A 27,658-nucleotide genomic window follows, 5' to 3' on the forward strand; every position below is an offset into this window, starting at 1 on the left:
AGATATAGCTGTGGCTCCTCACGGTCGATAACATTTCAGAATTGCATTTAAGTCCTGTAGAATAAGTTAATTTCTCCCTCCATTTTTAGGGGTACGGTGGTCAATATGAAAGAACCAAACCCTATGCAGCCACTTATGGACTGACGGAACCTCAAAATCGATTTATTTATCCGCTATAAGAACCATTGAAAATTTAAGCAAAGCCCCAATCTTCACTCGGTCAACATGGCGATGATGAAAATGAAATTTAACCTGCGGAAACGTGTCAAATTGGCTCAAGGGGTATGGCTGTTGAACTGGTGCAGTGTTCTAGCCGGCATTGCTCTCTTTGCCATGGGATTGTTCCTTAAAATTGAGCTGAGGAAGAGAAGCGAAGTGATGGATAATGCGGAAAGCCATTTTGTGCCCAATTCCCTCATCGTTATGGGGGCACTGGTCTGTTCCCTTAATGCGTTTGCTGGTAAAATCTGTTACGATTCACTGGATCCTGCAAAATTTGCAAAGTGGAGGCCAATCCTGAAACCTTATCTGTTCATCTGCATGATCTTCAACATCTTCATTTTCTTCATTGCCGTCTTGTGTTTGGTGACCCGCGGGTCTTTGGAGAGCACCCTGGCGCATGGGCTGAAGAGTGGGATGCGTTACTACAAGGATACAGACACCCCAGGGAGATGCTTCATGAAGAAGACCATAGATCTGCTCCAGATTGAGTTCAAATGCTGTGGGAACAATGGCTATAGAGATTGGTTTGAGCTTCAATGGGTCAGCAACCGATACCTGGACTTCAGTTCCAAGGAGGTGAAAGAGTAAGTAGACACTAGTCACGTACAACTCATTGGGATACTGTCATGTTCTCTCTATTATTCACATCCATTAGGGTATGAATGGGCTTCCAAAATCTAAAAGTCTTCAGAGATGTGTTGTTTGTGGACAATATGTATTTTTTTGCAGTCCTAGGTATGGCTAAGATATCATAAAATGTAATAAATTCATATTGCATTGCTATGTCTTTATTATGTCAACAATAACAATACCCACTTAATCTATGTCTGGTCCAGTAGGACCGTAGGGTGGAGAGATCTATGGAGGGTTGTCATGTGACACTTATATTACGGGTGTCTTACAGGTCTTTGACCACCATCAGACACCCATGCCCATGTAAAACTGCCATCTCTATGCTCCCTGTATCTATGCCCTTTACGAATAGGTATGCATTCATATGTGTATTCTTAGGGCTGGTTCTCTTCACTGAAGATCTGGACTAGAGTCCTTGATTGGATTATCTGCAGAATCTGGGTCATGCTGTCCATAGACACAAGGGCAATGACCAGATAAATACTTACGTGCGACATACATGCATCGTTCCATTTGAGTTTCAATGAGCTAGTATGCTAATAATTTGGCAATAAAATCTAATATAAGGCAGGTCAACCCTTCGTGTCCATGTGAACCATATTGCGCACACAACTACTCCAACCTCTTAATGTTTGACTTGATTTTCCATATGGCCACCTAACCTATGACCACCTTGTTCCATCATCCTACCTGGTAGTGTGCAACGTCCCTGTTCTTCATCCCCCTCTTTATAGTTTTTTTTAAACTGGTCATGGTGGCATCTTCGTGAAAACAAAAAGTTGCATTGTCTGATTGGAGATAGGGATGTGTTTTTGACCATGGAACAGACCATGGTTTCCGTGAAATGAGGTTGGACATTTCGCATTTACACGTGATGGGGCTATTTCTCTCAAGGTTGTTAGTTGGCTTTGGAGCGAGTAACTTTTAGGAAATGTTTTTAACTTGAAATGATTAACTTTGGATTAAACAAAAACTTCAAGCTTTGCGCTTTTTCACAGTTTTGTTTGTAGCATAAAGGGAATATTCGCAGGTGGCAGATTAGCTTCAGACATTTCTGTGATTGTTTTGAAATCCATGTGCTCGTCACCAAAAACTACAACATTTACTTGAATGGATCTGATTTTCCATAGCAGAAACGTCTTCAACTACTCTGTCGAGTGTGAATGTGCACTAAAGGGAACTTTCTATGGAAGAGATTTCCTATTAGTCCTTCATTTTGGGAATGAGATAAGGCAGAAATGCACCCAATGGTAGATTGAGGGTGCTGAATTATTAGAAGGGCACTTGAAGGAAATGTCAAAGGATCTAGGGACCTTAATCATATCAGGATCCACATTGAAGGATGCAAGGTCCATGGGTGTTCTGGAGATCAAACAGGTAAAGACCTTCTCCAGATCTTTTCTGGATGAAGAACTTAGAAAACTGCTGGGTCTTGTGAATCATCAGAACTCATCGTCTTAAATGGAGCATGGCTTTTTTTTACATGAATGCCAAGTAATGGCATTCACTTAAAAAAAATCATTTCCAGTATCCCATTTGCCCTCTTACCTATAATACCTTACTAGAGGCTAGACCTTTCCCTCTTGTATAAAATGGGGGGGGGGGGGGAATAATGGCGGTGAAGCTGTCACTTGATTTCTACACTGTCACTTTTTATTGCTTTGCAAACTTTGTTATCATACACACAGGACACATCAATAACATTTAGGGTTGTTTTGTGAATCATCCCAAAGGAAATAGACCCTAGCGGTAAAGTAAGTCCTGAAGGGGCCGTCATTTGGTTAACCGTTAAGGCCTGCTACTGCTTCAGTCCCTTGGCCCACCAGAAGATGCCACGTGGTCAATGTGATCCTTCATGGATGCACTGGTTATCCTTATGATTCGTATTATGTCTATGACTCCTTATGAAGTTATATCAGATTCACTGAAAACTTTGTTGGTTAGGCTACCTCAGTTTTTAACTCAGTTTTCAGTTGCTTACAAATGCTTGTACCGGGTTTGGTCATATTCAATGTAACGGGAGTGGGGGAGAGGTAAATGAAATTTGTATTTATTTTAAACACGCATATCATCACTGTCCCCATTGGGGCTCACAATCAAAATTTCCTATCAATAGGTCTTTGGAATGTGGGAGCAAACCGGAGAACCCGGAGGAAACCCACGAAAACACGGGAAGAACATACAAACTCCTTGCAGATGTTGTTCTTGGTGGAATTAGAACCCAGTGCTGAAATGCAACAGTGCTAACCACTGAGCCAATGTGCTGCCCACTGTACAGTGCTAAGAACTGAACCAATGTGCTGCCCACTGACCAGTGCTAACCACTGAGCCAACGTGCTGCCCACTGTACAGTGTTAACCACTGAGCCAATGTGCTGCCCACTGTGCAGTGCTAACAACTGAACCAATGTGCTACCCACTGTACAGTGCTAACCACAGGGCCAATGTGCTGCCCACTGTACAGTGCTAACCACTGAGCCAATGTGCTACCCACTGTACAGTGCTAACCACTGAGCCAATGTGCTGCCCACTGTACAGTGCTAGCCACTGAGCCAACGTTCTGCCCACTGTACAGTGCTAACCTCTGAGCCAATGTGCTGCCCACTGTACAGTGCTAACCACAGAGCCAATGTGCTGCCCACTGTACAGTGCTAACCACAGGGCCAATGTGCTGCCCACTGTACAGTGCTAACCACTGAGCCAATGTGCTGCCCACTGTACAGTGCTAACCACAGCCAATGTGCTGCCCACTGTACAGTGCTAACCACTGAGCCAATGTGCTGCCCACTGTACAGTGCTAACCACTGAGCCAATGTGCTGCCCACTGTACAGTGCTAACCACAGAGCCAATGTGCTGCCCACTGTACAGTGCTAACCTCTCAGCAATTGTGCTGCCCACTGTACAGTGCTAACCACAGAGCTAATGTGCTGCCCACTGTACAGTGCTAACCTCTGAGCCAATGTGCTGCACAATGTACAGTGCTACTGCTAACCACTGAGCCAATGTGCTGCCCACTGTACAGTGCTAACCACTGAGCCAATGTGCTGCCCACTGCCTAGTTCCGATGTAGAAGTGGTGAAGAGGAGGTTATATAAAGAAGCTGCTTGCTGCAAGTGAATTGGAGGTAGACATCCCCTGTTACCAAGGAGAGAAAAGAATAAGGCTGCAGGGAGATAGTGGTGGTGAAAAAAAAGGGTCTGACAAAGGGAAGCCTCAAAGGAGTCTGGAAAGAGTACTATATCTGCAGAGAGATATAAGTTTGCAACAAAGTGGTGCAACAGACCCCAACCCAGCCACTTTGGAACTTACCAGCAATTACGTGAGGTCATGGTACAGGATGGCCCCACCATGCCTGATCAGAGCAGTTGAGTGACGGACCTTGGCGTAGATGTGAGTTTTGTGGCACTGAATAGCTGTGCCACAATTCTGTTGGAAAGGGACAATGCGAAGTCTTTAAAAACAGTGTTTTGGTACCAGAGGGAAGAAGAAGAGTGCTGTCTTATCATGTCTTGAGCACCGATTGTTGGCCTATGTTCCCGTTGGGCCTGGGCTTGTCCATGTCCATTGTGATAGTGTTATTGAGGTGGAACAAGAGTGCCTACGTAAAAGCTGTTCGGTTGGTCAACTGTGTGAGAGGTGCCAGAGCAGTACGGTGCAACAAGATCCATGTAATGTCATTGAGGAGTAGGTGAAGAAACGAGTGGTAGAATGTGTGTCTCATCTGTACAACATCTCAGTCAGTGATTGTTGTCTATTCTAAGAGTCTGTGTGACTGCTGATAACTTCAGTTCTGAGTCAGTAGTACTCTGTGGGTTGTGTATGAGCTTCAGTTGTGCGGCAAACCATCGTGAGGTCAGAGTGGACTGTAGGGGGGTAACTGTAATGAGTGTGGGGGTTGCAATCACATCCAGGCCCTGGAGCCTGGGGGGGGGGGGGGTCCCAAAGGGTCCTCTCGGCCCATATAAAAATAACAATGCTATTAAAGATGTTGACTTTGATAGTTGGGTGTCTTGCTGTAGACTTTGCATTAGAGTCACCAAATTTTAAGTTACAACATTGATGGAGTATGTGAAAGAAGGAGCAAGTGGCCTCGTTAGTCGTATGGTTTGAATGTGATGCTATCCCGTCAGCGAGTGGACTGGCTAAGAATGATGGCACAAGATAACTGGGTCCCTGTAAAAGAGTGGTTAAAGTGGAAACCCTTCTCCTGTGTACAGTGAAAATACATCTAGTGTTCTGTATGTTGCAAGGTCTGTTAATATTGTCCTTTGGCTCGTTAGTCACCCCGTGTGTAGTACTGTTATACGGGGTACTGAATTAAAAGATATTTAACAATTGCTACATTCTTCAACTTACTAATTAAGTTAACATCTGAAAGGTGATCTGTTCTTTAGCTACAGGCTCCAGTGCCGGGTCCCAGCAGGTCCAGTTTGTGCCCGACACAAGAAAGTGTTCCCTGTTTCAGCATTCGATCAGAGTTGTGTATGGAGGAGGATGTCAGACTGCTCATTTCAATAGCTAAGCTAGCCCCTTCTCTGACTATGTAAGGGGCTGACTTAGCAAATAAAATTAGCATTGTGACATGTAGTGACTTGGTCGCCAAAGAACGTCTGGAGGGGCTTGGCAAGACGATTGGAGAAACACTAGTGCAACTCCACAGGTAGCACTCAAGCGGGCAGGCGGTGAAACAAACAAAATCTGGCAGCAACTCTGGACACAACCCAACTTTCAGTGGACCAGTGATGTACTGGACAGTCCACAGCTTTAGTGAGGGTCAGCTCAGAAACAAACTAGGAAATTTAATTTAACAACATTCACGTATTTACTGTAGTTTCAATAATGGTAATCTGCAACCACCAAGCTTGCTGTGCTTCTCTGGGTATTTGCAACCATCAAGCATAAGAAAATCTGGTAATTGCTACCAGGATATTAGGGCACATGGGCCCTGGTGGTTGCGAGTGCCCTTTGTCCTCTTTCCCACATAAGAAGTCACTGGTATTGTAAATAGCACTCGGTAAATTGGGGTCATGTTGCAGATTATGCATTTTGGTCCAAGATACTTACAGTTCCGCCTCTGATTGCTGCCTACTGCAGTCATTTTACAAGGGGATCACTATAACAGCTTCATACATATAAACGTCCTGTGCTGTAATATACATTGGATATAAAAAGTCTACAAATGCTAGGTTTTTGTCATGTAAAAAAATGTATACCAAGAAGAATTATTTCAGAACCTTTTCCACCTTTATTGTGTCCCATAATCTGTACAATTTAATTAAAATTTAAACTGAAATATTTTCAGGTGGAAAAAGGAAAAATAAAGAACTAAAATAATGTCGGTGTATAAATACGCACACCCTTAAACTAATACTTTGTAGAGGTCCCCTTTGAATTTATGACTGCATTCACTTTTTTGGGGTAAGAGTCTATAAGCATGGCACATGTAGAATTGGCAATCTCTGCCCACTCTTCCTTGCAGTAACTCTAGATCTGTCAGATTGCTGGGGGCATCTCCTGTGTACAGCACCATCTTCGTTACGCTCCAGGAAGACATCCAGGCCTCTCTTGAACCCCTCAACTGAGTTCGCCATCACCACCTCCTCAGGCAAGGAATTCCAGATTCTCACTGCCCTAACAGTAAAGAATCCTCTTCTATGTATAGTAACATAGTTACATAGTTAGTAAGGCCAAAAAAAGACATTTGTCCATCCAGTTCAGCCTATATTCCGTCAGAATAAATCCCCAGATCTACGTCCTTCTAAAGAACATAATAACTGTAAGATAGATCAGCGTCAGGCATAGATTTTCAATTGATTTCAGGTCTGGGCTTTGGCTGGGCTATTATAAAACTTTGATTTTCTTTTGATGAAGCAATTCTTTTGTTGATTTAGAGGTATGCTTAAGATCGTTGTCATGCTGTGAGGTAAATTTCCTATACATCTTTAGCTTTTTAGCAGAAGCCTGAAGGTTTTGTAGCACTTGTTGTTTCATTATCCCTTCTACCTTGGCTAAAGCCCCAGTTCCAGCAGTTGAAAAACAGCTGGACACAATGCTGCTTCCACCATGCTTCATTGTTGGTATAGTATTCCTTTGGTGATGAACAGTGTTGACTTCTCACTAAACATACCTTTCTAATTTAATGGCCAACAAGTTCAACCTTGGTCTCATCAGACCATAACACATTTTCCCACATGTTTTTGGCAGATGTAGGTTCTGGCAAAACACAACCAAGCTTTGATATTTTTCTTTGTAAGAAAAGGCTACCGTCTTTCCACCCTACCCACATGCCAGGCATATGAAGAACATGGGAGATTGTTGTCACATGTAGCACACATCCAGTACTTGCCAGAAATTCCTGTAGTTCCATTAATGTTGTTGTAGGCTTCCTGGCAGCATCCTGGACCTATTTTCATCTTATATTTTCATAAATTTTTTGAGGGACGTCCAGTTCTAGGTAATGTCAGTACTGGGTCAAATTTAAGTCACTTCTTGTTCAGTGTCTTCACCATGTTACATGGTATATCTAATGCCTTGGAATATTTTTGTACCCTTCTCCAGACTGATAACTTTTAAAAATTAGATCCCTTTGCTGTGTTGTAGGCTGTTTAAGGATCCTGGCTTTTGCAGTAAAATGCAACTAATAAAATTGTGGGAAACTCCTACTAAATTTTATTTGGAGTTAATCACAATCACAGTAAATGATGGCAGCTGTGTACTGACTACTATGTAACATGAGAGTAAATGTGATTGGCTCATTGTCATTACAACCACTTCCCCAATTATAATCACACTTATGCAACTGCATTATTTTAGTTTCGTTATTTTTATTTTCTCCCCCAAAGTGATTTCAGTTTGTGTATCAATGGATTTGTACATTTTATAAGTGACATTAAGGGTGGAAAACGTTCTGAAATGATTCTTCTTGGTTTGATATTTTAATTTGACAAAAACTTGAAATTTTAACAGGAACGTGTAGACTTTTTTTTATATCCACTGTATTAAGCTGTAGTTATATATAATGTGTTGTGCTGAGTGTTACACTATGTACAGTGTTATCTTTATCCATATGTTCACTTTTGTGGCCATTTTGCTTACCTGCAGGATATTACAAAGTCTTGCTGTGTAAATAGTGGTATGACAATTCGAGACTCGAGAAGACGCTGGAGACGATACGCTGCGTAGGCAGAAGACATTCTTCCAGGTTATATATAACCCAGAGCTGGCTTATTAGCTCACTATTATCCATGTTTAAGGATTGGAGCCCTGCAGGTTAATCCATCAGAAAAAAAACACTCTCCGTCTAAGCACAACGACCCGATAATGTAGAGGAAATCCTTAGCGCCATACCAGTAGTTCTGTGTTGCTGCATGCTCTATAAAACTAATATCCAAATTATTATGACCTTCTTTCCTGGCCATAGATATGGAGATTTTCCCTTGAGGCATATATTGATGAACCTGTCTAATTTTGGTCCGCGCATTGTGGTGCTTGCTCAGACTGAGTTTCACGGATGTCTGCATGAGTCCTAAGCTGGGTGGACACAGGGAGTGTCTTAAGAAATATACACAGAATATCTATATTCACGAGGAGTATAAAAAAAAGAACACTCCATTAAATATTGGAGATTGCTGCAAATCACAAACTTTGCATCTTATTCTCACCAGCCGTAAAATGAATGCTAAAAACTTTTCAGTTTGAGTTACTTCTCTAATCCCCAAAGAGTGGCGTTATGCAGGATCAGTAAATGTTGGCGTACCTTTTATTTCACAGTATCTGAAAGCACCATCCAATGGAGGGACATAGCAAGGAAACCTATACTGTGCAGTATACTTGTTTTTACAGTGAGAATCACTGGCCAACGTATGCGAATATATACCTGTCCAGTAGCCTACATTGGGAATACTCGCGATCTTTACCTAGGAGAACAGCGAAAAACAAAATCCTAGTTTGGCATGATCGTCTTGTTTATTTGGTTCACACTTGTGGTTTGCATTTGTCATGTGACTATTTTTGTGATATTTTAATAAACTTTGCTTTTTTTAGCTATGCTTTTGGTGCTATGATGAATCCTTGATTCTGTCACAAAACAATAGCTGCTGTGTCTTTCTAAGCCCATGTGATTCAACACACAATTCCTTTAACTTCACCATTTTCCATAATTTCCATGGTGTTGTCATTTGGATCATTTTTTGCATTTCTGCAGGGAAGCCGCTGGAAGGGTTCTCCATGACAGTATCGGGTTGGTGGCCGGATGCAGACAGTATAAGCGTAGTTGTGTGTAGGTAAGAACACAGGATTTGTCAGATATGGGAAAAACAAACTTACAGGTTTATGTAAAAATTCAGAGAGGAGAGCAAAAACCAGGTGACAAAGCCAGGAATGAGGCATAAGGTAGATAAGGTCAAAGACAACCCAAGTCAAGATCTAAAGGAGTCCATACGACTGACATACTGTAGCTGTTGGGTGAACGCTCGTTTGGCCAACATCTATCAATCAGAGCTGTTGGTGCCCTGCTCTGTCCATCATGGAAAAAAGAGGCCCGGATTGTCTGTTGCTGAGGCCCACAGCTCCCTGGTAAACAGCAAGATGCAGTGTTCAGGGAAGGTCCTCAATCTCTATCACTATTAATATGTGAAGCTCCTGTAAACATTGGGGGGCCCACCGGAGGATCCACCGTTTCTAAGATAGACCAGTCCAAGCCTGATTACAACAGTAGACTAGAGGGGACACAGCATTGGTCCCTCTGTGCCAGGGGGCCCCGGGCAAGTGACTAGTCTGCCTTCATCATCCCATAATGCAGGCCTTGGATCTATCCTTCGTGACTTCCTCCTGCACATGAACACTCTGGTCATATGAGCAGGGTATGAATTATTAAAGGCTACAGTAGAACTGATGTTAGTTTTAAAGAAGAGTCAAAAGTCCTGACCATTCTGCAATGTATGAGTCTCACTGAAAAAGGACCAGTCGCTTGCCATAAATATGTAATTTTTTTTTTACCTTGTGTAAATGCCGGTGTTCTCCTGAATCTGGCGTTGTTTTTATTGTGTTCCTGTGCCACTTCATTTCTGACATACAGTCTCCATCTTTTCTGTATGTAGATCTAATTTGGTAATCCATGTGGTCTTCAACCCTTCATTGTGGTGTCTTACTGATGACTATGGCCAGTTGGCTAAAAAGACTGGATTTATACACAGGGAAAAGGGCGCGCCATATCTCAGGAACAGAGAGTTGCAGATACAAAAAATATATAGCACCAGATTTATAAGAACAGCATCATTTACAAGAGGTTAAACAAAGCATATTGATGGTGGATGACCAGTCCTCTTTAAGATGCCCAAATATAATAGGTAATTATGATTTGAAGACCTTATTAACAGCAGGATCTACCGACCATCTAATTTGCATGGGGGCCACCAGGGAAAAGAAGGATTGGCCATTAGTGATGAGCGAGCGTGCTGGTACAAGGTGTTATCGCAGCATGCTTGGGTGCTAACCAAGTGTCCTCGGCGTGCTCGAATACTATGTTCGAGTCCCTGCGACTGAAAGTCTCGTGGCTGTTCGACAGCTGCAACATATGTATGGATTGCCTGTTTGATAGACAATCCCTGAATAGGTTGTGGCTGTTGAACAGCCACGAGACATGCAGCTACGGGGACTCGAACATATTATTCGAGCACGCCGAAGACAGTCGGGAGGAACAGCTGTTGACAAACAAGAGTGCACAGCTACTTAAAGGGCCACTGTCACCCCCCTCCAGCCGTTATAAACTAAAAGAGCCACCTTGTGCAGCAGTAATGCTGCAGTCTAACAAGGTGGCTCTTTTAGTTTTTGATTCACTTATTCCCTCAATAAAGCGTTTTAAAATTTGCCCTAAATACCTGTCCTTAGACCTGGAGGCGGTCCGAAGCCTCCTCTGTGAATCTCCCAACTGCCGTCACTCTTCTCTTCTGGGGATGTGGTCGCCGCCCCCTTCGCGCTGCTTCTTCTTAAATCCGGCGCCTGCGCTGTGCGTGCCTGCCTGGTGCAGGCGCAGTCTTCATTGTCCGTCATAGGTCAGATGCAGGGTGCCTGACTGCGCCTGTGCGGGCAGTGCGGCCACCCTGTTGCTGAATCCCCGCCCCGCACTGTGTTATTCATTATGCACAGTGCGGGGCTGGGGTTCCTGGGCATGCGCACTGCGCTGTTCAGACGGTCCCCCAGCTCCCCCGCATTCCAGCATTGTTATTTGCGGCTGCTTCATTCCAAACGCTGGCAAGGAAACCTGTATATTACGGCAACGCTGGAAGGCGGGGGACCGTCTGAACAGCGCAGTGCGCATGCCCAGGAACCCCAGCCCCGCACTGTGCATAATGAATAACACAGTGCGGGGCGTGGATTCAGCAACAGGGTGGCCGCACTGCCCGCACAGGCGCAGTCAGGCACCCTGGATCTGAGCTATGACGGACAATGAAGACTGCGCCTGCCCCAGGCAGGCACGCACAGCGCAGGCGCCGGATTTAAGAAGAAACAGCGCGAAGGGGACGGCGACCATCGCCCCTGAAGAGAAGAGTGACGGCCGTTGGGAGATTCACAGAGGAGGCTTCGGACCGCCTCCAGGTCTAAAGACAGGTATTTAGGGCAAATTTTAAAACGCTTTATTGAGGGAATAGCTGAAGCAAAAACTAAAAGAGCCACCTTGTTAGAATGCAGCATTACTGCTGCACAAGGTGGCTCTTTTAGTTTATAACGGCTGGAGGGGGTGACAGTGGCCCTTTAAAGAGTATGATTTAGCTTGAGTTATTCTGAATGTTTATTGCCAATAATTCAACCTATGGGTGATTGTTTTTTTTTTTTTTCAAAACATAAACTACGGTTGGTCATGACAAGGCGGAAGCACATATAGGCTATTAGCTATATGGGAATGTCTACCTCGTGGCTCATTTATGTCTAAATCTACTTCTTTATCTTACCCAAATATTCTAATTCCACACTCCTGTGCTGCCTAAGATCAGGTGCAGCGCTGAGATAAAAAGAGGAGCCACAGTTGATGGAAAGAATATGGACTGTGTCTTTACAGTGCCTACAAGTAGTATTCAACCCCCTGCAGATTTAGCAGGTTTACACATTTGGAATTAACTTGGCATTGTGACATTTGGACTGTAGATCAGCCTGGAAGTGTGAAATGCACTGCAGCAAAAAAGAATGTTATTTCTTTGTTTATTTTTTTTTTAAATTGGGAAAAGTTTTTTCAGAGGGTCATTTATTATTCAACCCCTCAACCCACCAGAATTCTGTTTGGTTCCCCTAAAGTATTAAGAAGTAGTTCAGGCACAAAGAACAATGAACTTCACATGTTTGGATTAATTATCTCTTTTTCCAGCCTTTTCTGACTATTTAAGACCCTCCCCAAACTTGTGAACAGCACTCAAACATGGTCAACATGGGAAAGACAAAGGAGCATTCCAATGCCATCAGAGACAAGATCGTGGAGGGTCACAAGGCTGGCAAGGGGTACAAAACCCTTTCCAAGGAGTTGGGCCTACCTGTCTCCACTGTTGGGAGCATCATCCAGAAGTGGAAGGCTTATGGAACTACTGTTAGCCTTCCACGGCCTGGACAGCCTTTGAAAGTTTCCTCCCGTGCCGAGGCCAGGCTTGTCCAAAGAGTCAAGGCTAACCCAAGGACAACAAGGAAGGAGCTCCGGGAAGATCTCATGGCAGTGGGGACATTGGTTTCAGTCAATACCATAAGTAACGTACTCCACCGCAATGGTCTCCGTTCCAGACGAGCCCGTAAGGTACCTTTACTTTCAAAGAGTCATGTCAAGGCTCGTCTACAATTTGCTCATGATCACTTGGAGGACTCTGAGACTGACTGGTTCAAGGTTCTCTGGTCTGATGAGACCAAGATCGAGATCTTTGGTGCCAACCACACACGTGACATTTGGAGACTGGATGGCACTGCATACGACCCCAAGAATACCATCCCTACAGTCAAGCATGGTGGTGGCAGCATCATGCTGTGGGGCTGTTTCTCAGCCAAGGGGCCTGGCCATCTGGTCCGCATCCATGGGAAGATGGATAGCACGGCCTACCTGGAGATTTTGGCCAAGAACCTCCGCTCCTCCATCAAGGATCTTAAGATGGGTCGTCATTTCATCTTCCAACAAGACAACGACCCAAAGCACACAGCCAAGAAAACCAAGGCCTGGTTCAAGAGGCAAAAAATCAAGGTGTTGCAGTGGCCTAGTCAGTCTCATGACCTTAACCCAATTGAAAACTTGTGGAAGGAGCTCAAGATTAAAGTCCACATGAGACACCCAAAGAACCTAGATAACTTGGAGAAGATCTGCATGGAGGAGTGGGCCAAGATAACTCCAGAGACCTGTGCCGGCCTGATCAGGTCTTATAAAAGACAATTATTAGCTGTAATTGCAAACAAAGGTTATTCCACAAAATATTAAACCTAGGGGTTGAATAATAATTGACCCACACTTTTATGTTTAAAATTTATAAAAATTTAACTGAGCAACAAAACTTTTTGGTTTGTAAGATTTATGCATCTGTTAATAAATCCTGCTTTTGTTTGAAGTTTGAAGGCTGTAACTTATTTTCATCTTATTAAACCTGCTAAATCTGCAGGGGGTTGAATACTACTTGTAGGCACTGTATATGACGCTTTAATGACTATGAGACAAAGTAATACTGTAGATCCATAACTACTAAGTGGCTCGGTTACATGTTTGCCAATTGGCGGTCACGCAGGACCGTTTACACAGGCAGATTTTGCTTATGATACACACAGGATGTGTGTACAGGCTTTTAATGTCCTCGGCAGCACGTTCTGCTAACTCAGCGTGATGTGCTGCCGAGAATGATGATTATTTTAAGCAAGCCAGAAGATCGTTTCAGTCCGATGAACAAGTGTTTTGATCTTTTGTTGGGTGATACACAGCTGCTTTACAAAGCACTGCTATCAGTATGCATTCCTAAGAATGCTCGTTCCCGATAGATATGCCATGTGAATGCATCCTTAGTGATTGCTGTGGATAAAGGGATGACAGAAATAAGATCGATATGACCTTTATAGTGGAGTTGGGCCCATTGTAAGATTCTTTGGGGAACGCTGAAGTTTCTCGATATCACCCTGGTGCCAGGATACTTCTACCCTAGTTCTGCTATGTACCAGGTTACTTTTTCTTTTGCTCAACATGCCACTTCATTCCTAGGTTTGAGATAAGCCAGACCTATTAATGCCCAGTTCAACTGTTGGCAAATCACAACTCTGCTATATGCCAAAATCTTATTCTTCTGCAAACCTTGTATGCCAGATTAGTTTACAAAGTCTCTTTGACTCCAGTCTAGATAAACATCCAGAAAACAGAACCACAAAATTACACCTGATCACCGACAGTTCATACAATACGACACTCTGATTACCGTCCAGCCAGTCAAAACAGTTGTAATGGATCTGTCATCATAAAATGACTGTTCAAACCAAGCACAGTCGCTTGGTGCACCCTTGGCATGGCCAAGCAGATTAGAGCACCTTCCCACCTACTTGGCTTAAAGGAGACAGAGGAAGGAGGAGAACTTCTGTATGTCAGAAATTAATCTACATTTTCGGGCATTGGGGCAAAAATACATTTTGGCGCTGCTCTCCTATACACAGCTTAAGCGGTTAGAGTAGTCACCTTGTAACCATTCATATGTAATGTGCATACAGTCATGAGCCCACGAGCTTCTCTTCTTAATTCTATTAATGTTCAGCAAAAAACTACTGCAGCTGTTTCGTTGAGAGAAGATAGTTGACATGCGACCGTAATTATGAAACTCGCATATGAGTGGTCACATGATGACCTCTGGAACCAGCAAGCAAAGCCGAATTCTGACATTGAGGATTGGCATGCTACAGTGCTTAATTTTATAACTAATAGTCAGAACATAAATAGAGATGTAGTAACCCTTAACTTGTCAGATAGCACAATACTTTATCCTAGCTGTGTGTCACGTTATCTGACAGGTTATGGATTGCAACATGTGTACAGGATCAGAACCAATAACAATACATGAATACATCACCATAACCACAATCAGTACGGGAGTACATTACAAGAGCCACCATAAGTACAGGAATATATAACAAGAACCATAATCAATGATTAGAGAAAGATTAAAATCAATACAGAAAAATGTGCACACACAGAAGTACTGAACAATGAAATGTATTAAACATCATATACACTAACTCCACAATTAAAACCATGACAACCAGTGGCATCCCGCCGATGGCGGCAGGCCAGTGAGCCGAGGATGGCCAGTGCCAGCACCGGCACCAGGCCCCCCGCCTGTCATCACACGTTCAAATGTTCAGCTGATGCTCCCTCTTCCATCATTCTTCCTCAGCGTTTGACGTTTCAGTGCGGCAGGCGCGATGAAGTCACTACATGGCGTTCGCTTCGTGTACACTTCAGAACGCTCGTTGCAGAGTCCAGAGCAGCGGGACAACAATAAGGAGAGATGAGTATTGTATTTTTTTTTTTATTGTAGTGGACATAATACTGTATGGGGGACTATGACGAGTGCATTACACTATATAGAGGTCTATGGATTGCATTATACTATATGGAGGACTATTGGGAGTGCACTGTACTGTATGTAGGGCTATGGGGAGTGCAATATACTGTATGGAGGACTATGGGGTGCATTAAACTGTATGGATAAGTATGGGGGTGCATTATACTATGAGGAGGACTATGTGGGGGCTATTATAATATATGGAGATCTATGTGGGGCCATTATGATATTTGGAGGGCTATGTGGGAGTCATTATAATATTTGAAAAGCTGTGTGGGAGCCTTTATACTTTATGGAGGGCTATTTGGGGGCTATTTTACTGTATTCAAACAATTATACATTGTGAAGGTTTGTATTGGGCCCATCATACTGTGTGGAGGGCTAATGGGGGCCATTATTATGCATGGTGAGGTGTGAGGCCATTATACTGTAGGGGGGTCACAGTTGGGGGATCATACTGTATTGGGGTCACCATACTTTGCCGCGGGAGTTGAGGTAAGGTACAGTAGGGTGACCATGCTGTGCGTGTGGAGGTTACGGTGGAGGAATTCACTCTGGGGGTATCATACAGTGTTTGTGTGGCACTTTTTGGCATCATACTTTACGGGTGTAGTGAAAGGGGAATCTAGGGCTTCAATAAGAGGAAAATTAGTCTGTAAAGGCTGCAAAGTTATGAGATATGCCATTTTGTGTCCGCAGAATATTATTATTTTTTTTTTTTTGGGGGGGGGGGGAATGACAACATCTGCTCCGGGGCCCAATGAGTTCTATGTATGCCCCTGATGACAACCCCATAGATATGTATAAATCACTGTACAACGATGAAATGCAACAATAATAAGTATAACATTATTGTAAGATACCTCTAAGTTGAAATATATGCAATCAATAACATACCAATATGACCGTAGAGGCCCTAATGGGTCTTTGAGTAAAATCGATAATAATAGTCAAGTCCAAAACCACAAGATAATATCTTCCACAGTATGCTGTAAGAAGTTAAATATGTCTGAACATGTAGTAAGTACTGAAAACATAAAGAAGCAATTTCACCAGCCCTGATTCGGAATATACCGTAGATATAAACATATATAAAGAGCACCAGAATAGTGAAGTGCTATTAGTGAAATCAGTCAGCAAGTGTGCATGCATTCAACCGTGGGAAAGTATGCATAAAGGATAACGCAAATAAGTTGGTATTTAAATCACATGCAAAATAATCAATAGAAAACGCATATTACAAGACCCATGGCTCCAATGAGGGATCAGTGGGAAAACCCCACTCATATCGCTGCAAAACAGAGCAGCTTCCTCAGGGAAAAAGTGAGTTAAGACTGCACACTACTTGCCAAACGGCACAATATTTTAACAAAGCTATGTTTGTCATGTTATCTGACAGTTATAATAATATAATAATAATAATAATTTTATTTATATAGCGCCAACATATTCCGCAGCGCTTTACAACTTATAGAGGGGACTTATACAGACAACAGACATTACAGCATAACAGAAATCACAGTTCAAAACAGATACCAGGAGGAATGAGGGCCCTGCTGCTCGCAAGCTTACAATCTATGAGGAAAAGGGGAGACACAAGAGGTGGATGGTAACAATTGCTTTAGTTATTTGGACCAGCCATAGTGTAAGGCTCGGGTGTTCATGTAAAGCTGCATGAACCAGTTAACTGCCTAAGTATGTAACAGTACAGACACAGAGGCTATTAACTGCATAAAGTGTATGAGAACATGAGATATGAATTACTACATGTGTACAGGATCAGAACCAATAACAGTACATGAATACATCACCATAACCACTATCAGTACAGTAATACATCACCAGACCATCATCACTACAGGAATACATCACCAGAATCATCATCAATACAGGAATATAACACCAGAACCACCATCAGTACATGACTACATCACCAGAACCACTATCTCTACATAAATACATCACCAGAACCACCATCAGTAAATATTTCCAGAACCACCATCAGTATATAAATACATCACCAGAACCACCATTAGTACATGAATACATCATCAAGCTCAGTACAGTGATCCAGTTTAATGTCAGGACAGCCCCATATACCATTGTATCGCATGAACCTATAACTCTTAGTATCTCCTTACCAAAGGTAAGGAGATACTGGGAGTTGTTAACAGCCATCATAAGACTGCTGGCCATACAGGAACCACGGTACTGATGAGGTTCAAGCAGTATCACAAATAAATATTTACATCAGGTATCTTATAAGTGACATCTTCTCTGATTGGAGTTGTTCTCTTTCTTCTCTTCTCCACGTTGTCTCCGTCTTTCAGTGATGGAGACATTCCAGCTCGTCGTCATCAAATTATTAGTTGAAATAATCTGTCTGGGAAGAGTTAGGAGGTCTCCATACACACTAAATGATGGGTAAATCACCGAAATCAGCTGAATTTTATCTAATGTGTATGGGGTCTAGGCAGTGGTTATTTTCTTAAAGGGCATGTTTGAGAAAAAGAATTCTGGTTTCTTACAGAATCACCAACCTTGGGATATTTTTTTATATTATGTGTGAATCAGATTACTCGGGAAAAAATATTGAAAGTCAGTAGTACTGGTGTATTCTGTCTACCACTTTATGGAAAGGAATCAACTTCATACCAAATGGTATCATGGTGAAGAAACTCTGATCTGAAGTTCAGGGTCAAAAATGAGTCGTCATAGATTTAGAGTCCACATTGCAAGTGTCAAACTTAGAATATGATATACTGATTAGATGAGACTTACTCTCTGTGATTTCATAGTCTCATAAAGAAGAGGTAAGTGATAGAGTTGGCTCCAATCAATTCTCAGGACTCGGTCCATCAATCACTTTAGTAATCTGTAGTTGTTGGACGGGAGCCATCAACCGCCTCTTACCTACAATATTATCCGCAGCTCTTTATTTGATTAGTTGGCCTGATGTGACATACGTAACAGAGTAACTTTATGCCAGACCAGCTAATCAAAAGAAGAGCAGTGGATGCCACCAGATAAGAGGCAGTTCTTATGGCTCCCTCCATTAACCACAGATTGCTGATGTGGCTGATGGACCAGGCTGCAAATCGATTTGCACCAATATTGGTAATTGATCGTTAGACATCTTCGTACTTCGTGCCATTATGCATTAGATCATGAAGGATGTGGGTTAAAGGGGATATATGTTTTGACAAAAACATAACTTTTTTCCAAAAACAGGGCCTACCTGGCCAGAGACAACCCATGTGTTTTTACAAGAAACAAGCCATGTTTTGTTTTTAATTCTGCTTATCTACATTAAGCCAAGCAGGCATCACAGCCATGACACTAAGCCACCATGAGGTCAACTGAAAGTGGATCTGTCGGCTGGGCCATTGGGAATGAGGTGTATGCTATAAGTTCACCAGGTTGTGGATCCCAACCGACAGGGTTACCAATAGAGTATGTAATCGTTCGCCAGTGACAAGCCTAGATTGGAAATGGGGAGGACAGTTAGAAACTGTGGCCTAGATTCATTAAGACTGGAATTTTGTACTGCAGTGATGACGAACGGTGCCATGGAGTAAAATGCACAAAATGCTTAATGTGTAAGTTAGACACCTGAAGAAGTCTGTTCTCAGGCAAAACGCGTTGTTAACTGTTTTTAACCAAATGTTTAATGAAACTGGTGCATTTTCAGCTGCCGTGTGTCAGTTAAAAAAGACCACTATGAGTTGTGCCTGAACTCTGTCGCAAACTGTTTGATGAATGGGCCACAGTGAAGAAACCAGATTATATCTTAATTACCCAGATGACTATTTTTAGCAAACCAATAATATGCTGTTATCTATACTTTTTCTTGTGTAAGCCTGTAATAGTGACTTGTAAGCTGATATTTCATATAACATAGTGTGCGCTTATCTTTGATGACTAATGATGTTTGCTGATATGCTAATTATGCATTGTATTATGGAGCCAGTTTGTTGACTTCGAAAGCAGAGAGGGAAAAACGATGCAAATAGATTAAATAATCAAGTAACGCTATTTGATGTCATCACCATTGTTTCCCTTATCTGTGAGGCTGGACTGAAGGACACTGGGTAAATCTAAAAACAGGTAACATGCCTCTGTATAAAGAGACTCTGAGACAGAGAGACGGGGGAGAGACAGCCAGAGATTCTGCCAAGACATATAAATCCAAAGGACCAGAGACAGGACAGCAGCCAATATCATGGCACTATCACGAGGGACACAGATCCATCATTCTACAGGAAACAACCTAGGGGTTTTCGGCTCCGGTTGGAAGAATACAGACCTGCTCCATTGACCATCGCTGGACCATGGATACGTTTGGAGAAAGCTAGGATTGGGACCCGCTGGTCACCTGGCTCCATGGAGATGTTCAGATAAGCCAGGTTGTGACTCTCGTGTCAACTGGCCTTGTACTTTGTATGGACAAAATGGACTTTCATCGTCCTACACTTGTCGTTACCTCCTCTGTGTGTGTGTGTACTACAGGTGGGGTAGCCGACCCTGGGAGCTCTGACGTAACATCTGCCATTATCCCGGCAAGTCAGCGGAATGGTGAGACTCTAATGTGCACCATCTTGGGGAATTTTGCTGGGACTATTCTATGTGCTATCTGCCTGTTTTGTGGTTTAATAAAGCATTGCCACACTGTTTTACCCTTACCCTGTATTGTCTAAGTAGTGTTATGCCCATGTTATCAGGAGAGCAGGCGTTAGGCGGGACAATCCCTGGTCCATGTGATTTTGGCTAGCGGACCTGGGCGCCCGCCGACTCCCCGTGTCTCCACGGCCCCTATGTTTCCACTGCCTAGGATAATAATGATGGCTACGTCTCTCATATAACATTACTGTGTTGCAGTGTTTTGCTCATTTTCAATTTCTTTTCATTGCAGTCGTATTAAAAGTAATGTGGATGGCAAATTCTTGATTGATGGAGTACCCTTCAGCTGCTGCAACCCCAGCTCGCCCCGACCATGCATCCAGATGCAGGTGACCAATAACAGTGCCCATTACAGCTACGACCATCAGACGGAAGAACTGAACTTATGGAACAGGGGCTGTAAGGAAGCTCTGCTCAATTACTACACCAGCATGATGAGCTCTATGGGGGCACTGGTCTTACTCGTCTGGCTAATGGAGGTAAAAGAGAAACACAATTAGAAAATTGTTGTGCATTTAGATTTAAATTCTCATGAAGAGGATATTTATGTTTTTAGTCCTTGCTATTTTGTCATTTTTTTTTCAAGCCACATTCAGAGAGACATACCTTTTTATGTAATGTAGCTAGGTTTACCATTATGTTGTATTTTTTCAGTAGCATCATTTTAGGGCATGTATAATTAATTAACCTCATCATAAAAATGTATGCATATCTGCTGGATATGTAATAAACGCAGGATAGGTCCGGGTTGTTGCTGATTTCCCTTTCCTTTCGCTCCTAAGGCTCTATGGTCCCATGCAGATCTCTGAACACCCTGCCTGCCATACTGATGTCTCTTGACGTAGAGGCTGCTACGGTCAGTGGTCACGTCACGAGACCTCTTCACAAGAGGCCCGGGTGTGCACAGACTTGCAGATTTAAATCTGCAGCACATCAATTCTTTCAACGGTTTTGCTGCAGATTTCACCTTTACTTTTTTTTGTCAAGTGAATTTTTATTAAATTAATAACAGTTACACATACACAAATAAAATTCTCAGCCAAAGGTGTTTACCCCCCTCCCCCATACTTTGTTTTCACCTATACTAATAAGTGGGGGAAAATCTGCACAAAAACACAAAGTAAAAAAAAGAAAGTAAAAAAAATTGCAAAAAAAAACCAAACGTGTTTTTTTCCCGCTGCCTTTTTCCTGCCAAGCGATGCAGAAATCTTGCAAAAATATCTGCACCAAATACTTAAGGGAACACTCAAGTAAGATGCACCAAATTTATTCAAAGGCGTTCCTCAACAGCGATGTGCAATCGCCATAAATGTACGCAAGTCAGGGGTCATTTTTGTGGCATAAATTATAATCATTTTTTATACAAATTTTTTTTCAAGAAAATTGGCAGAGTTGGCCGTAACTCTTGTAAGAAAAAAAAAAAAAAGAAAAGCAAAAGTAGCAAACATTCTTGAGCAATTTTGAGTTGTACAAAAGTTTTGCAACATTTCAACCAGTTTTATACCAGAATTTTGGCGAAAGCTGCATGAATCTGGCCCTATGTGCTCTGTTTACCTGGAATCACGCTTTAGGCCAATACTTTATGCTGCCAGATTCTCTTCCAGGATTTCAAGGTCTTTACACGTCATGCATTCCTTGATTAATGGAGGTCATATTTGTATTTTCAAAAAGTTAAGATATATTACATTTTCTTAGATATATTATTTTTTATAACATTATACTGCGAATAGACACATCTCAATACTAGGTCATTCTCTACTGATTTATATCTACAGGTGCTTCACACTAAATTAGAATATCATAAAAAGTTAATTTATTTCAGTTCTTCAAAACAAAAAGTGAAACTCATATATTATATAAAGTCATTACAAACCGAGTGATTTATTTCAAGTGTTTATTTCGGTTAATGTTGATGATTATGGTTTACAGCTAATGAAAACCCAAAAGTCATTATCTCAGTAAATTAGAATAATTAACAAAAAACACCTGCAAAGGCTTCCTAAGTGTTTAAAAAGGTCCCTTAGTCTGTTTCAGTAGCTCCACAATCATGGGGAAGACTGCTGACTTGACAGATGTCCAGAAGGCAGTCATTGACACACTCCACAAGGAGGGTAAACCACAAAAGGTCATTGCTAAAGAATCTGGCTGTTCACAGAGTGCTGTATCCAAGTATATTAATGGAAAGTTGAGTGGAAGGAAAAAGTGTGGTTGAAAAAGGTGCACAAGCAACCGGGATAACCGCAGCCTTGAAAAGGATTGTTAAGAAAAGGCCATTCAAAAACTTGGGGGTTTCACAAGGAGTGGACTGCTGCTGGAGTCATTGCTTCAAGAGCCACCACACACAGACGTGTCCAGAACATGGGCTACAAGTGTCGCATTCCTTGTGTCAGCCACTCATGACCAATAGACAATTTCAGAAGTGTCTTACCTGGGCCAAGAAGAAAAAGAACTGCACTGTTGCTTAGTGGTCCAAGGTGTTGTTTTCAGGTGAAAGTAAATTTTGCATTTCATTTGGAAATCAAGGTCCCAGAGTCTGGAGGACGAGTGAAGAGGCCACAATCCAAGCTACTGGAGGTCTAGTGTGAAGTTTCCACAATCAGTGATGGTTTGGGGAGCCATGTCATCTGCTGGTGTAGGTCCACTGTGTTTTATCAAAAGCAAAGTCAGCGCAGCCATCTACTAGGAAATTTTAGAGCACTTCATGCTTCCCTCTGCTGACAAGCTTTTTGGAGATGGAAATTAAATTCTGCAGCAGGACTTGGCACCTGTCCACACTGCCAAAAGTACCAATACCTGGTTTACAAACAACAGTATCACTGTGCTTGATTGGCCAGAAAACTCACCTGACCTTAACCCCATAGAGAATCTATAGGGTATTGTCAAGAGGAAGATGAGAGACACCAGACCCAACAATGCAGACGAGCTGAAGGCTGCTATCAAAGCAACCTGGGCTTCCATAACCCCTCCGCAGTGCCACAGGCTGATCGCCTCCATGCCACGCCGCAATGATACAGTAATTGATGAAAAAGGAACCCCGACCAAGTATTGAGTGCATTTACTGAACATACATTTCAGCAGGCCAACATTTCTGATTTTAAAATCATTTTTCAAGCTGAAGTTATAAAGTATTCTAATTTACTGAGATAATTACTTTTGGGTTTTCATTGGCTGTAAGCCATAATCAACATTAGCAGAAATAAACACTTGAAATAGATCACACTGTTTGTAATGATTCTATATAATATACGAGTTTCAATTTTTGTATTGAAGAACTGAAATAAATTAACTTTTTGATGATATTCTAATTTTGTGAGAAGAGCCTGTATATATTTAAGAATGGATTTTTCTACACACCGTAAAATCCCTTTTTTGTTGAATACATTGTGGAACAGTACTGTGGCTAAAAACCCTACCAGTATCCTCTGGATCAACATGTTAGGGCATGTTAGGTTAGGCTATGGGTTGAACTAGATGGACTTACAGTCTTCCTTCAACCTTAATAACTATGTAACTATGTAAGTATGTGGCTGACACCTGGTCAAAAAAAGTGTTCGCTCCATCTGGTGGGCTAACTATGTCAACTTCCTGCAACATCTTACTCTCCAGCTTTCATTGGCAGAGACCACACGAGGCATAAAGTCTGGCAAAAATGTGAACAGAAGCTCAGGTGACAGCCTTGCAGACCTGGAAAGTGGAAGCATTACGCCTGATCACCAAGAAGGTCCCAAACACCCTCATGGGATTAACGGTAACTTTACGCTCTACCCTTGTAGGCTTCTAGAATCTCAGATCTAACCCACGATGGAGGACAGGAAGCCCTTGCACAGTCTATCATACAGAAGATTAAAAAGCCAGGCTTCTATTCCGATTCTGGATAAGTAGATCCCAATGACACTGACCACGGTCAGCTGGTGAAGAGAACACTTAAAAGGGATGGGCAAAGGCAGAGAAAAAGCAAGAGATGATGTCTTTGTTCAGGTGGAAGACTGAGATCACTTTTGGGAAAAGTGATGTTATAGGGCATAAGGCCATCTTGTTTTGATGGGGTATGAGGGATAAGGGACAAAGAGCATAAGCTCTGAAAACACTGTGAATGGAGGTGGTCCCGCTAGAAATTCAATTTTTGAGGAAAGTAATTTGAAGGATTCTGGTAGCTTCCCTCAAGGCCAATGCACTTGTTTCCAGGTGATGGCTCACCTAGACCAAGCACTACAGTTGTTTGTACTCAGCGTTGTCCTGGAGAAGGAGGGACCAGTGTAAGAGAAGACAACTCTTCGTTGCACAAGAGTGATCTAGAGCCAAAACTGCTCTGAATTCTAAAGACCCAATACCACTCCCCAGCTTGAGAAATTGACCTTTGTTGTCACCACTTGCCAATTGAGGAAGGTGCTGCCGTGAAGCAGAGCAGCAACTGTGAACTAGAACAGGGAGTTGGATGCAGAAGTCCAAGAAATTAATTAACGTGCTGTAGAGAGACAGAATAGAAGTTACACACCTGACCTGGGCTTTGCTCCCTTCAACTGGATCTGCTGCCCTCTGTAGTGCTCCACATCTGGTTTTGCGAATTGCCTGGCGTGGATCAATTACATTATCTCCCTAGACTTGTTTAAAGCTCATTGACACACACACACACACCGGTGTCTTTGGGTTTCAGACTCTAGTGTTCCATGTTTGGTTTGCTTCATTATCTGTAGTACTGTGTTTCAACTCGGATCCATCCTTGCTGGGTTCCACTCCATCTGTTTGCTGCTGAGCTTCCAGTTAGTCCTAGTCACCAAGATTCCACAAGTCTTCTGGAAGCTGGACAAACTCCTGAGGTCCATGTGCCCACTTGGATCAGAGGTTTAACATATACACCTCTCCTGGTGAACCCTTACATTAACTACAGTGCAAAAGGGTGAAACTGGGCATAGGAGACTACTTGAAAGACTGGGCCCATCATGGCATGGACCTTAATGAAGAAGTGGATGGAGCACAAGGTTTCTGTCCATAGATATCACACTCTTAACGGAAGACAGGAAATTTTGTCTGGAAAATAAAAACGAGTGTCAAAGATAATTCCCAGGAATTCAATGTGCTGAAATGGCATGACTTCTACCAGTGCAGGATACAACCAAAGCTACAGGTAGTCCAAGGAGATCTGAAGACGGGAGCGATTCTCCTCGCAAAAGGGAGTCTTCACCAGAACAACTTCCACTTAGAGAATGATTGCTACCCCCTGACATGGAGAAGTGCCATGTTGGGAACAAAGAGGGCAACAAACTAGAGATGAAGCAAAGGAATCATTGGTGAGACCTAGAATGGGGATGTGAAGATATGCACATGTAGGTCCACTGGAGAGGAATTCCTGAAGCTCCAGTGATGCAACTACTACAGATCGAAGAAACTTCATAAAAAAAATCTTCTAAACTGCACAAATCTGTTGTGCCTCTTCGGTTGCAAAAAGATTATTACCAAGCTGTCCTTCTTGTAACAGTGAACAGGTTGGATTTATAAACCTGGAACCATTCGAATCTGGAACCAAAACAATAACTCATTGGAGCTGGAGGAGGTGGATTGCTCAAACAAAGCAGATGCGGGTGGTAGAGCCTTCAGAGGGAATAAATTAAAAAAATCTGTGTCAGGGAGAAGATCTCTATTCTATAAGATGAACACCAATTCCACGAATCAAAGAAAATGTTTTGAGTGGGGAAAGACCTTCATGTGAAGGAAGTCTTGGAGGTAGAGGGTGTGTCAGTGTCTCCTACAAAGGAAAAGACTGGAAACAGCATTTTTTTAAATGCTGGATATGTAATCCACGATCTTTGCCAAATGGCACAACAAGCAGTGACAATTGTCCAAGGCATAGGCCGCAAGGTGTGCTGACTCACGAGAAGACTAACAAAGGAATTTTGCCTAGTGTTCGTGGAAAGGGTATAGCCCACCAGCCAGAGTTAATGTTTTTTTTTTTCCTACCTAGTGTCAGTTTACTAGTGGCAGGGCCTATATCCACAGTGCTGTGTACCCCGCCCCACCCTCCATGTATTCAATGAGAAAGATCAGGTTCCACATCCTTTATTCTTAACAGAGCAAGGTCTGGTGTGGTAGATCAACTCTCAAAGTACAATTGAGTAACTTATAATGGGGTCTGCGAGGTTTTCATTGTTGTTGTTTTTTTAAATGTTTTAATACTACGCCATGTTTGCAGTCAAAAACACAAGAATAAAGACCATTGTCTTGCATATGTCTTGTGGAACATTTCTCCTTTACTCATGAGCTTTTGTGGTTGACCCTATTTTGCAGATGGGCGACATGGTTGGTCTCCGTTACCTGCATACCAGCTTGGACAGCATAGCAAACCCCGAAGATCCTGAATGTGAAAGTGAAGGCTGGCTGTTGGAGAAAAGCCTGAAAGAGACTGTCGCATCTTTCTTAGGAATGCTGAAAAGTTTGGGTAAGAAGAACCAGGTGGAAAACACCGAAGGAGATGGAGGAGACAAGACCCCAGCAGTGGCCACGGTCAGCTGAACATCAGGACTATCCAGGACTTTTTTTTTTCTAAAAAGTCAACTTTTCAAACGTGAAAATTTTCACTTTGGAAATTTTATTTTTTCAAAAAAACCCAGATGTGCAATCCTCTAAAATGTAATAGATTTCCATTCGTATATACTACAAATGATATATTAATATGCACATTTGATGTATGTATATGCAACACACACTAAATTACGGTACTCAAATTTTATTTTATTTTTTACAAAATTTTCCATAAAGCAATTATTAATTAGACTTTGCTCCTTTAAATTGGCGGACACAGCAATAAGGAATTCTCACAGTAAAAGGCTTATATTCCAGGCTGAAAGAAGGCTTGCTGTACTGTACTAAATATATACTGTATATATATATATATATATTACATATACATATAGGAAGGGCGCAGAGGGACCCAAGGCAAGAAGTGAAACGTTGGTAGAACGTAAACTGATAGATGGCTGATCGACTGGTTTGTGGAAACTAACCCCTCAATAATCTCAACCACTGGCATCCAATTTGTTATACATAGTGGTTCTCGTATAAAAGCCAATGTGACTGCACATCAGTTTGGGCTTGAGATTTATTGCCCACTTTGATCTAAACCAGATGGTCAAGAAACATCATCTGCAAAACTTCAAACAATGCTGAACACTGCTGGGAAACGTCCACGGGGTCCCAAAGTCTTCTTATTAATGGGAAAAAAAATCATATCATGATATATGAACTGAAATTTGTAAAATCCTCATATGTTACCGAATAACAAGATTAGTGGGTCAACTCTGTGCAACCTTGTTTAAATCTGTCTACAATGGATTTTTATGACATGTTAATATAACTTTAGCAAAAGACCCGTTTGACCAGACCAAATGCAGCTTTGTACATTATTAGTGACATCAATAAAACGAATACCGATGGTAAATAGAGTTGACTGCAACTCATTGTAACATGTACTGTTTATGATCAGCGCCCCCTAGTGGCTGTAAACGCAAGAAGTCAACGTGCTGTAACTACAGCGGTCTTCTGGGAATTTCAGGTTGGATTGATTTTCATTTATC

General features: G+C 42.3%; 1 protein-coding gene across 1 annotated transcript; it reads left to right on the top strand.

The window, feature by feature from the left end:
• On the top strand, nt 1-27,555 carry PRPH2 (peripherin 2). Its single transcript, XM_077292225.1, has 3 exons — nt 1-806; nt 20,323-20,569; nt 26,373-27,555. Exons 1-3 carry the CDS (start codon nt 226-228, stop codon nt 26,595-26,597), a joined length of 1,053 nt encoding a protein of 350 aa, XP_077148340.1. The 5' UTR covers nt 1-225; the 3' UTR covers nt 26,598-27,555.
• The last annotated feature ends 103 nt before the right edge of the window (nt 27,556-27,658 follow it).

This window comes from Ranitomeya variabilis, chromosome 2 (assembly GCF_051348905.1).
Source record: "Ranitomeya variabilis isolate aRanVar5 chromosome 2, aRanVar5.hap1, whole genome shotgun sequence".
Lineage (NCBI taxonomy): Eukaryota > Metazoa > Chordata > Amphibia > Anura > Dendrobatidae > Ranitomeya > Ranitomeya variabilis.